The following is a 12,843-nucleotide window of genomic DNA, read 5'->3' as shown; positions in this document are numbered from 1 at the left end:
CTCGTGGGTCGGTAGGTTAATTGGCTGCTGTAAATTGTCTCTAGGATGTAGGTAAAGTGGTACAATCTATGGGAAGTTGATGGGAATGTGGGGAGATTAAAATGGGATTAGTGTAAGATTAGAGTAAATAGATGCTTAATGATTGGCACGGACTTGATGGGTGAAGGGTCTGTTCCCATATTCTGTGGCTCTCACGGTGTATAAAAATCTTCTTAAGTCACTTTTGTTTCCTTTACCAATCACATTCAAAGTCCTCCAGTTCATACCTGTGCTATTTAATCTATGTGATTCACTGCAATGGAAACGGGGGCCTTGCTTCTCCATGCCACCCCACACTGGGAGATGTGGGCTGCCGGTTATCCTGGAACCCCTTGCCTCTTTGGAATGTTCTGAGGCTCCATGCGCTGCTGTTGATTGTGGATGAAGTGGGAGGTGAGGATGGACCTTTGGATCCAGGGTCCTGAAGGTCAGAACTCATTGAAGAATGTGAACTCCATTTCAGTGGAAGGGTGGATTCCCCCGGTGGGGAGATTAAACCATGTAAGCAAACTGTGCAGGTGACTTGAATCCTGTTAATCTCTTCATAAATGAAGGTAATTATCAGGGGCATTCTCCGTGACTGGGATGCAATCAAGTAGCAAATTACCGGGAGTTTGCTGCTTTGGCTCACGACTGACGTGGGACTCTCTCTCTCACTCTCTCTCGGTGTCTCCCTCTCTCTTATTTTATTCACTTGTGATTTTGCTGGTTGGCAGAGCGACCCACTTTCGTGAGGAGACCCATCAACCAAGTGGTGCTGGAGGATGAGGCAGTGGAATTCCGATGTCAGCTGCAGGGGGACCCGCAGCCCACGGTGCGATGGAGGAAGGACGACACAGATGTGGCCAGGGGCAGGTAAAGGCCCTCGGCTGGGGCTGCGCTGCTCCCGCTCCCGCACCGTGATTGAGCAGTGTTTACTTGCATTTCAAACCCCCTTCTGGGAGTGTGTGATGGGACAGTGTAACAGGAGCTATACTCTGTATCTAACTGTCCCTGCCCTGGGAGTGTGTGACGGGACAGTGTAGAGGGAGCTTCACTCTGTATCTAACTGTCCCTGCCCTGGGAGTGTGTGATGGGACAGTGTAGAGGGAGCTTCACTCTGTATCTAACGGTTCCTGCCCTGGGAGTGTGTGATGGGACAGTGTAGAGGGAGCTTCACTCTGTATCTAACTGTCCCTGCCCTGGGAGTGTGTGGTGGGACAGTGTAGAGGGAGCTTCACTCTGTATCTAACTGTCCCTGCCCTGGGAGTGTGTGATGGGACAGTGCAGAGGGAGCTTCACTCTGTATCTAACTGTCCCTGCCCTGGGAGTGTGTGAGGGGACAGTGTAGAGGGAGCTTCACTCTGTATCTAACCCGTGCTGTCCCCGTGCTGGGTGCGTTTGATACAGTGATAACACTCACATCACTCATCTTGATAAGTGATACATTTTTAAAGAAAGAGCAGCTGAGATTGAAGGTGATCTTGATAGTTTGAAAGAAAGTTGTAACTTTGGAGAGATTTGGAATCACACATGCTGCTGGTAGTCACAGCTGTCAGAACGAGCAAGATTGCAGATAAGTGAGCAGCTGGGGGAGATACGTTGGTACCTTCTTCAGGAACCAGCATGGTGTGCAAGGATTGAGGGAGGAGTGTTGTTGTTGTCCTGATAATGTGGCACTGTTTGGGTTCCTGCTGGATGCTTTCAGTGTTGAACAAGCAAGTGTTTACAACATCAGTTGGACAGGGTCCTGAACTTTACTAAAGCTTCATTATCTAAAATACAGATTGTTGGCTTGTCTAGACCCAGACCTATGATTTAAATTACCTTCATTCTGTTGGAGCAACGAGGTTCTAGGAGGGATCTGATTGGTGGGGGCAACAATTTAAAGTAAAACCAGGTCCTTCAGATAACCTTATCCATTCTCTCATTGTGGATTTTTTTCATGTTGGCCTGATCACGTGAAGCCCCCAATCCCACTGTAACCTGTCTCTGTTCATTATACAGAAGCCAACACACACACACACACACACACACACACACACACACACACACACACACACACACACACACACACACACACACACAGAGGGTGTACAGGGGCTGACACTGAGACACACACAGGCTCTTCAGTCCAAAGGCAAGAATTGAAACAGAAAATCATTTTACTGAAAGTGGAAGTTGTCTGTAGTTAAAAAGTTGGACTGAAAGTTAGAGGATGTTGGAATACAAAGGGAGTACACTCTGTAGTGCCCTTAATAAATTTAAATTAGTTACCCTGGTGCCCTGGGGCTAAACACCTTTTCCTTCGTCTGCAACTATTGAGCTGCATCTTGGCTCCATCTCATGTTTTTAAATTGATGGCAAATCATTTTTGTCCCACGTGAGCTCCAAGCTCCAAGTACCAGACGGTAACTTAACCTCTTGCACACTGTGGTGGGAGCTGACAAGGACAGTCTCCACACCTGCAGGTCAGGCATCAAGGAAGGGGACCTTCTCAGCCCCAACACCCTGCCTCCAGGAATCAGTACACCACAGCTGAGGCTTACGATCCTCAGGTTAGGCAGGGAAGATAAATCAGCTGGGATTCCCATTCCGGATCGCCATGCAGGTCTCTTTCACAGGGTCACAGTCACATCAAAGCCAATTCAAGGTGATGCCCTGCTTGGTCGGATAGTCCTCTGGTCCTTGCTGGCCACAGTCACATGCTGCAGGTAGATAGTATAGGCCTGGTGCAGGGTTTGGACCCGAAATGTCGACAAGTCTTCTCCCCCCACTGATGCTGCTTGACCCGCTGAGTTCCCTCAGCATACTGTTTGCTGCTCCAGGTTCCAGCATCTGCAGTCTCTTGTGTCTCCTGTATGGTATTGGTATTGGTTTATTATTGTCACTTGTACCAAGGTACAGTGAAAAACTTGTCTTGCATATCGTTCGTACAGGTCAGTTCATTACACAGTGCAGTTGTATTGAGGTAGTACAGAGTACATTGATGCAGTACAGGTAAAAACAATAACAGTACAGAGTAAAGTGTCACAGCTACAGAGAAAGTGCAGTGCAATAAGGTGCAAGGTCACAACAAGGTAGATCATGAGGTCAGAGTCCATCTCATTGTATAAAGGAACCGTTCAATAGTCTTATCACAGCGGGGTAGAAGCTGTCCTTAAGTCTGGTGGTACGTGCCCTCAGGCTCCTGTATCTTCTACCTGATGGAAGAGGAGAGAAGAGAGAATGTCCCGGGTGGGTGGGGTCTTTGATTATGCTGGCTGCTACACCAAGACAACGAGAGGTAAAGACAGAGTCCAAGGAGGGGAGGCTGGTCTCCGTGATGCGCTGGGCTGTGTCCACAACTCTCTGCCGTTTCTTGAGGTCCTGGGCAGAGCAGTTGGTCCACTGCTTGAGGGAGCAGGAAGGCAATCCCCCTTGTAATCCAAGGAAAGTCAGTGCTTGCACACCAGAAGGAAATGTTGAAAGCAGAACTCCCAGGAAAGCAGACGTTCCCTGAAGCCCATACCTGCTTTATAGAAGCACACATGGAGACTGTTCATTCCATCTAACTGTGCTAGCCCTTCAATTATTCCCACTCTCTGTGCTCTCTTTTCACAGTCCTGCTTTTTTTTTCCCCAAGTCAGGAATTTTGAAAATTGCCACTGAGTCTTTAAGACAATTTACATGTGGTAACTTCCCAATCACACGTGCAACACAGACGTTCAAGAAAGGAAAGAAAGAGAGGGGAAAAGGGAGCTACTGAATCAGAATCAGAATCAGATTTATTATCACTGATATATGACGTGAAATTTGTTTTGCGGCAGCAGTACAGTGCAAGGCGTAAAATCTATAAATTACAAAAATAAGTAAAATGTGCAAAAAAAAGAAATAACGAGGTGGTGTTCATGGACCGTTCAGAAATCTGTTGGCAGAGGGGAAGAAGCTGTTCCTGAATTGTTGGGTGTGGTTCTTCAGCCTCCTGTACCTCCTCCTTGAGAAGTAACAAGAAAAGGGCATGTCCTGGACGGTATGGGTCCTTAGTGATGGATGCTGCCTTCCTGAGGCACCGCCTCTTGAAGATGTCCTCAACGGTGGGGAGGGTTGTGCCCATGATGGAGCTGGCTGAGTCTACAAACCTCTGCAGCCTCTTGCGATCCTGCGCATTGGAGCGTCCATACCAGGCAGTGATGCAACCAGTCAGGATGCTCTCCACTGCACATCTGTAGAAATTTGTAAGAGTCCTTGCAGACAGGTTGCTAACATTGGGAATCCGTAATAAAGGAAGTGATGGCAGAGCAGGCAGAGACAACGTTGTTTTATGAAAGGGAAGTTTGATAAATGTATTGGTGTTGTTTTAGGATGCAATGTGCAGGGTGAATAAAGGGGAATTAATAGTGTCGTGTATCTGGATTCTGGAAGGCATTTAATTAAATACCCCACAATAGTCACTGCATGTGATAAGGTCTCATGTTGCTGAGGTTATTGTATCAGCATGGATTTGGTGGAAATTGCAAGGATGATTCATTACATTTTGAGAGTTGTGGACACAGCTCAGCACATCACGGAAACCAGCCTCCCCTCCGTGGACTCCATCTACACTTCTCGCTGCCTCGGTAAAGCAGCCAACATGATCAAAGACCCCAATCCTCTCTTCTTTCCCCCCCCCCCATTCCCACCCTTCCGTCCCCCCTCCCATTTGGGAGAAGTTACAAAATCCTGAAAGCATGTACCACCAGGCTCAAGGACAGCTTCCATCCCGCTGTTATAAGACTATTAAATGGTCCTCTAGTATGATAAGATCGACTCTTGACCTCACAATCTACCTCGTTGTGGCCCTTGAACCTTATTGTCTGCCTGCACTGCACTTTCTCTGTAACTGCAACACTTTATTCTGCATTCTGTTATTGCTTTTCCCTTGTACTACCTCAATGTAGGACAGGGACATGGAGGGGCGGGGCTTGGAGGGATATGGGCCGAACTCAGGAAATTGGAACTAGATAGGCGGGCACCATGGTCAGCATGGACTCGTCAAGCTGAAGGGCTTGTATCCGTGCTGTATTGCTCATTGATTCTGTTGTACTGATGTGATGAAGTGATCTGTATGGATGGCGTGCAATGCAAAGTTTTTCTCTGTACCTCGATACCTGTGACAATAATAAACCAATTTACCAATTTAAGTATGGAGGCTGGTGGTGTAGAAGAAAGAGGGGAACTCTGTTCTTGCTCTGTTACCACCTTACCATTAGCAACACAAAACACAGACCAAGAGGCTTAATGTGCTAGTAACGGCACCTATTAAGCCACTTGGACTCATCCTATCACAGACATTTCCTTCTACACATCCCTCCCCCACGTTCTCTCCTACTGAAAACTAACTTGTGTCTCTCTCCTTCATAGTTTTGATGAAGGGTCACATTAGCGAAATGTTGACTGTTTCGCTTTCCATAGATGCTGCCTGACCTGCTGAGTTTTTCCAGCATTTTCTGCTTTTATTATATACGTAATGGATAGAGGATCGGTTAACAAACAGAAAACAGAAAGTCGAGATACATGGATCATTCTCAGTTTGCAAGCTCTGACTATCTTACCTGCATCTACCTATCACCACCCTGTGCCCACCCCGCCTCCCCTCTTTTGTTCACCTATCACTGCTCTGCTTTTCCCTCCTATATATTGGACTTCCCCTTTTCCTATCTTCAGTCCTGAAGAAGGGTCCTGACCTGAAACGTTGACCGCCTGCTTTTCTCCACGGACGCTGCCTGGCCTGCTGAGTTCCTCCAGCATCATCGTGTTTTTCATCTAGATTCCAGCATTTGCAGTCCTTTGTTTCTCTAGCTGTGACTATTGTTTGCTTCTGGAATTAGTTCTGGGTTCTCAGCTACTCACTGTCTATATTAGTGACTTAGACAGGGTGCATTGGAGCCAGATTTGCAGAGAATATAAAAAGAAATGGGGAAGCAAGTTGTGCAGAGGCTGAAAGAAGGTTGGACAAACTTGGGTTGTTTTCTCTGGAGCATCGGAGGCTGAGGGGAGACCTGATAGAAGTTTACAACATTATGAGAGGCAGAGATAGGGGAGGCAGTCAGAATCATTTTACCAGGGTAGAAATTTCAGATGTCAGAGGACATGCATATAAGGTGAGAGAGGGGAAGTTTAAAGGAGGTATACAGGGCAAGTTTATTACACAGGGAGTGGTGGGTGCTTTGAACAGACTGTCAGGGGTGCTGGTGGAGGCAGATACGATAGTGGTGTTTAAGAGCTGTCAGACACATGAATGTACAGGGAATGGAGGGATGCAGATCATGTACAGGCAGAAGAGATAAGATAAGATATCTTTATTAGTCACATGTACATCGAAACACACAATAAAATGCATCTTTTGCGTAGAGTGTTCTGGGGGCAGCCCGCAAGTGTCGACACGCTTCCAGTACCAACATAGCACGCCCACAACTTCCTACCCCGTATGTCTTTGGAATGTGGGAGGAAACCAGAGCACCTGGAGGAAACCCACGCAGACACGGGGAGAACGTACAAACTCCTTACAGACAGCGGCCGGAATTGAACCCAGGTCGCTGGCGCTGTAATAGCGTTACGCTAACCACTACACTACCGTGCCCGCCCACAGATTTAGTATAATTTGGCACCGTGTTCGGCACAGATATTGCGGGCTGAAAGGCCTATTCCTGTGCTGTACTGTTCGATGTACACAGAGTCTGCACTGGGGTAGAGATAGGTTCAGTGAGTGGGTTAAAAGGTCACAAACAGAATCCAATGCTGGGAAAGGTGAGGTTATCCAATGTGAACAATGAAAAGAAATCCGCATGTCATTCAAATAGTGTAAAGTTATTGAGAATGTAGAGTGTTGATGTGCAAAGTTGACAGAAGGTTGGCATCCAGGTATAACAAGTAAATAGAATGGAATGTTGACCTTTAGTGCAAATGGTATGGAATATAAAAGTACAGAAGTCTTGCTGAACTTTGCAGGCTGTTGGTAAGACCACACCTGGATCACTGCGTACAGTTTTGCTCTTCCTGTCTCAGGAAAGGAGGGAGCCTTGGGAGGGAATTCAGAGAAAGTTTGCTCGATCAAACTTTGGGAAAGGATTGGGGAGGGGAGGGAGGGTGCGTTTAATCCTCTGAGGAGAGACTGAGCAGAGAGTTCAGAAGAACAGCAGGGGATCTTATTAAAACGGTCTTCACAGGGTGATGTTTTCCTTCGTGAGAGAATCTAGAACTGGAACAGAGGCTCAGGATATTGGAATAAGATTTCTTTATTAGTCACATGTACATTGAAACACACATTGAAATGCATCTTTGTATTGAGTGTTCTGGGGGCAGCCCGCAAGCGTCGTCACGCTTCTGGCGCCAACATAGCACGCCCACAACTTCCTAACCCGTACGTCTTTGGAATGTGGGAGGAAACCGGAGCACCCGGAGGAAACCCACGCAGACACGGGGAGAACGTAACAGACAATGCTGTAAGCACTCAGCAGGTCAGGCAGCATCTGTGGAGAGAGAAGCAGAGTTAACATTTCAGGTCGAAGACTCATCAGAACTGGAAAAGAACGATTTGAAAATAGGTAGTTTTAAGTTTGCAGAGAAGGTCGATGGTGGATGGATAGAAGAAAGGGAATATCTGTGGTAGGCTGGGGCCTGGGTTGCCATAGGGATGAGTTGTAGGTGTCACCAGGGGCTGTTAGGGGGGATATCACAGATAAAGGAGTGTAATGTGTTGCTGATAACAGGGGTGTGAACATACCCAGCATGTTAGGCTGTACCAGTGGAGAGAGGAATTGTACACATGATACAGGGAAACAGGATATTGCATTGCCCACAAGACAGAGGCAAGGATTTTCTCCTTTCAGAGACCTGTGAACCTTTGGAACTGTTTGCCCCACAGACCCATGGAGACTGAGTTATTGTGTATTCAGCACTGAATTTTGAGCTACAGGGGAGTTGTATGTGATGGGGAACAGGCAGGAAAGTGGAGCTGAGGCCGCAGTCAGACAAGCTGCTATCTTGTTGAGTGCCAGAGCAGGTTCAAGGGCTCTAACAGCCTCTGCCTATTCCTCTTTCTGAAATAAAAACAGAAACTTGCTGGAAATCTTCGACAGGTCAGGCCAGGACTGTGGGAAGAGAAACAGAGTTAATGTTTGAGATCAAAGACGCTTCACCAGAATACAGTTTTTATATTCTTCTTCTCATGATTTGCTGTGCATTAAATTCTGCCCACAGCCCAATAAAATTTTCCCTGTAATATTTATTCAGCTTTTATTTAAAGGTTCCTGTTGAATCTGGTTAATCCACAAATCTGCCTCACAATTCTCTGCAAAAAAAAACTCCTTTGCCAGTTTTCTTAGATCTATACTGACCTTCCTGCCACTGGAAACACCTTGCATTTACTCTGTTCAGAACCATTCATCATTTTGATAAAACCGTTCATCTGTTAGATCTCCCCTTGCTTTCTCCGAGGTACAACCCCCCCCCTTCTCCAGTTTGTCCACGTCTCTGATGCTATGAATCAGGTACCACTCCAGTCAAACTCCTCTGCTCCCCATCCAAGCCATCATCCTGGATTTGGGCGAAAGTTGCCTTTTCCTTCAAATGTGAATGTTGGACACTTTTTAAGCTGGTGGAATCATCAAGTCATAGACTAATACAGCACAGAAACAGGCCCTTCGGCCCAAATCATCCATACCGACCAAGGTGCCCACCTAAGCAAGTCCCATTTGCCCATGTTTGACCTGTATCCCTCCAAACCTTTCCTATTTTAAATACCTTTATTGTACCTTCCCTCAACCACTTTCTCTGGCAGCTCTTTCCGTATACGCACCACCCTCTGTGTGAAGAAGTTGCCCCTCAGGTCCCTTTTAAATATTTCCCCTCTCACCTTAAACTTATGCCATCTAGTTTATGGTTCTCTTTCTCTGGGGAAAAGAGACTGTGTGCATTCACCCTATCATGATTTTATACACCTCTATAAGGTCACCCCTCAGTCTCCTACGCTCCAAGGAATAAGGTCCAAGCCTGCCCAACCTCTCCCTGTAACTCAGGCCCTCAAATCCTGGCAATGTTCTTGTAAATGAATGATAGACAATGATGTAAAATGAATGATAGAGAAATGGAGGGCTTTGTAGGAGGGAGGGGTTGGATAGATCCTGGAGCAGGATAAAATGTCAGCATAGCATTGTGGGCCGAAGGGCCTGTACTGTGCTGTAGTGTTCTATGTTCTATGTTAAGTCTTCTTTGCACTCTTTCCAGCTTTATGACTTCCTTCCTGTAACAGGGTAACCAAAACTGTTCATAATACTCCCAACTGCGGCCTCACCGATGTCTTGCGCAATTAGACATAATAACCCAGTGACTCCAAAGAGGCTTGGAAATGCTCCGGTGGGTGTTGTGATGCTTCGTTTCCTAAGCTGCTGAGGCTCTTTGGGAGTACTTCACCAGAATTTGGAGCACATTGGCTCTGGTTGGAAATGTCCAACCCAACTGGCTCAATGCCACCAAAAAACAGATAGCTTCTTGGGTCTTACCATTCCAAAGTAACCCTTCCACCCCTGCTGAGAAGTAGACAAGTTCACCACCAAGGAAACCCTGGCTGGTCAAACACAGCGTGCATTGCTGGCCAATCAACTTATCCGTCAAGTCCCTCCAGTTTTCCTGTTGAGATTCAGCTCCATGCCCCTCAGTCACAGGGATTGAATGGGAGATGCGGGGCCTGGAATCTGGACCAGGAACAAGAGAACTCAGCACCGATGCCCTCTGGAGAATTCCTGAAAGCCATTGCTTTGTTTGCATTCTGTGGAAGAAGCAGATCATATTACCAGCCAGGGGATATGCTGCAGGCATCAATGCAAGTACACCATATCATTAAGGAGTTTATTTGTGGCAGGTTTTGCGAATAGTCATCAGTCTTTGCATGTCGGTACACCAGCCCAGTGCACTGAGGGGTGAGACACAGGGCAGAGTGCACAGCTCACCCCTTTGCCTCCAGTACAAACATTGGAACCACTTGTGTCAAATAGTGCAACTCAAAGTCATGCTTGACTGACTTGGTTAGTTGGATGAGCAGAGTGCTGAGGGTGATCACGTATCTTGGCACGAAAAGCGAGCTTGAACAACTGAGTGTCTGTTGGCAGCACAGTGAGTGAGTTAAATTCAGAGAGTTGCAACATGCACGCTCTCTCGCATACTCGCACACATGAACACACACACACACACACACACACACACACACACACCCACTGGCACACATGGGTACCTACAATCACACACGCATGTATATAGACACTAAAGCACACACGTGCACACACACATGCACACACACTCGCATACATCAGCACTGGCACGCACACACAGATATATACACATAGGCACACATTGGTAAACAGGTACACACAATCACACATACACATCAACACCAACACACACAAACACAAGGAAACATTCAGACACACATACACATGTACACTGACACACATGACCTGCAAGCATGCAGTAGTGCACACATGCACACTGAGCTACACACACACATAGGACAGCTCAGGATTGCACATACAAATGTACAAAATCATACAAGCAGACATGAGCACACAAGCACATGTACAAACTCACATGTAACGAGTATGATGGTGGCACACTTGTTAATCTCCGGGCAAACGATCCTGGGGTTCAGACTGGGTTTAGATCCCACCAGTGCAGTTGTACCATTCAAATTATGGCAATTCAGAGAAGAACCTCAGTTTTAAGAACCATCTGATTTAAGAATGTCCTTCAGGGGAAGAAACCTTTGGCTTGGCCTAATATATTTGACTCCAGACCAGATGGCAACAGGGTTGATTTTTAGAGGTGCTCTGTAATGACCCAGTGAGAGATTGAGTTAGAGTCATACAGCACGGAAACAGATCCTTCGGCCCAACTTGTCCATGCCGATCAAGATGTCCCATCCAAGCTAGTCCCGTTTGCCAGCATTTGGTCCGTAGCCTTCTAAACCTTTCCTATCCATGTATCTGTCCAAGTATCTCTTAAATGTTTACATTATACCTGCCTCAACCACTTCATCTGGCAGCTTGTTCTATATACGCACCCCGCTCTGCGCAAAGAAGTTACCCCTCAAGTCCCATTTTAAATCTTACCCCTCTCACTTTAAACATGCCCTCTAGTTTTTGGTTCCCTTTCCTTGGAAAAAGACTGTGCACATTCACCTTATCTATGTCCCTCATGATTTTATACACCCCTCAGTATCCTTTGCTCCAATGAATAAAGTCCTCGCCTGCTCCACCTCTCCCTTTAATTCAGACCCTCGAATCCTGGCAACATCCTCGTAAGTCTGAGACACAAGAAATTCTGCAGATGCTGGTATCTGGAGCAATGCACAAAAAGTGCTGGAGGAACTCAGCAGGTCAGGCAGCATCCGTAGAGGGAAATAAACAGTCGACGTTTCGGGCTGAGACCCTTCATCAGGGCTGGAAAGGAGGAGGGCAGAAGCCAGAATAAGAAGGTGGGGGGAGGGGGAGGACCATACGCAGGGAATAGGCGAGTCCAGGTGAGAGGGGGAAGGTAGGTAGGTGAGGGAGGGGGGGGTGGGAGATGTAATAAGCTGAGAGCTGATAGGTAGAAGAGGCAAAGGGCTGAAGAAGAAGGAATCTGGTAGGACAGGGCAGTGGACCATGGAATAAAGGATGGGGGAGGGGAGGAGAGGAGATGGGCAGGTCATTAAGGCAGGGGAAGGGAGCCACAGGAAGATAAAGGAGTGGGGGGAAAGAAACAGAAAGGGTGGGGTTACCGTAAGTTAGAGAAATTGATGTTGAGGTTGTAAGTCTGCTTTGCACTCTTTGCAGTTGAATGACATCTTTCCCATTACTGGGCAACCAAAACTGTACACAATACTCCTGGTGCGGTCTCACCAATGTCTTCTACAACTGCAACATGACATCCCAACTCCTATACTCAATGCTGCTGGTCAAGAGGCCAGCTCACCTCCAGCTCACCACCAGCTGAAGGGCAGTAAGGGATGAATGATAAACACTGGCCCATCACACTGCTGTGCAGAAAGACACACATGCATGTACAGAAGGACACACGTGCACATGTGTTGGGTGGTTATAACATTTGTGTCTGACGTGGTGTTCGGTGACATGGTCTTGCTTCGAGGATTAGAGGGCATGTGCTATCAGGAGAGGGTGAACAAACTTGGGCTCTTTTGTCTGGAGAGGTGGAGGCTGAGGGGTGATCTGTTGGAAGTGAATAAAATGATGAGGGGCACAGATAGGGTGGACAAGCAATATCTTTTTCCCATTATTGAGCGATCCAATACCAGAGGGCATTCATTTAATGTGAGAGGGAGTAGGTTCAGAACAGAGGTGAGAGGTACGTTTTTTACTGAGAGAGTGGTGGATGCCTGGAATGCGTTGCCTGATAGGGTAGTGGAGGCACATTCATTGGGGGCTTTTAAGAGGGGCTTGGATGGGCACGTGAATGAGAAGAAACTGGAAGGATCTGGGATTTCTGCAGGTAGAAGGGATTAGCTAAGTTGGCACAACATGGTTGGCCAAAGGGCCTGTTCTCTGCTGTACTGTTCTATGTTCTATGTTCATCAACTCAACCCCCCCCCCATCCCACCCACCACCCACCCTGCCCCCCCCGCCCTTTATTCTGGTAATGCCCTACAACCCTTCCAGATCTCTGCCTCCAACTCTGACCTCTCAATCACTCCTAATCTCCATTGTTACAACACTGATAGTCATGTCTTTTACTTCCTGGGCCCAGAGCTCTGAAATCCCCCTCCTAAACCTCTCTATCTTCCTTCCTGAAATATGCTTCTTAACATCTGCCTTT

The 12,843-nt window shown here is 47.1% G+C and overlaps 1 protein-coding gene across 1 annotated transcript in view; it reads left to right on the top strand.

Moving 5' to 3' along the window:
• robo2 (roundabout, axon guidance receptor, homolog 2 (Drosophila)) overlaps positions 1–12,843 on the top strand; it is a 1,057,792-nt gene that overhangs the window by 842,180 nt on the left and 202,769 nt on the right. Inside the window, exon 5 of the mRNA XM_052015293.1 lies at positions 756–894. Coding sequence (XP_051871253.1) covers positions 756–894 — 139 coding nt within the window. The remainder of the gene's footprint in view (positions 1–755; positions 895–12,843) is intronic.

Source organism: Pristis pectinata, chromosome 4, assembly GCF_009764475.1.
Source record: "Pristis pectinata isolate sPriPec2 chromosome 4, sPriPec2.1.pri, whole genome shotgun sequence".
NCBI lineage: Eukaryota > Metazoa > Chordata > Chondrichthyes > Rhinopristiformes > Pristidae > Pristis > Pristis pectinata.
The sequence above is the reverse complement of the archived record's forward strand: the minus strand, read 5'-3'. Positions and strand labels throughout refer to the sequence as shown.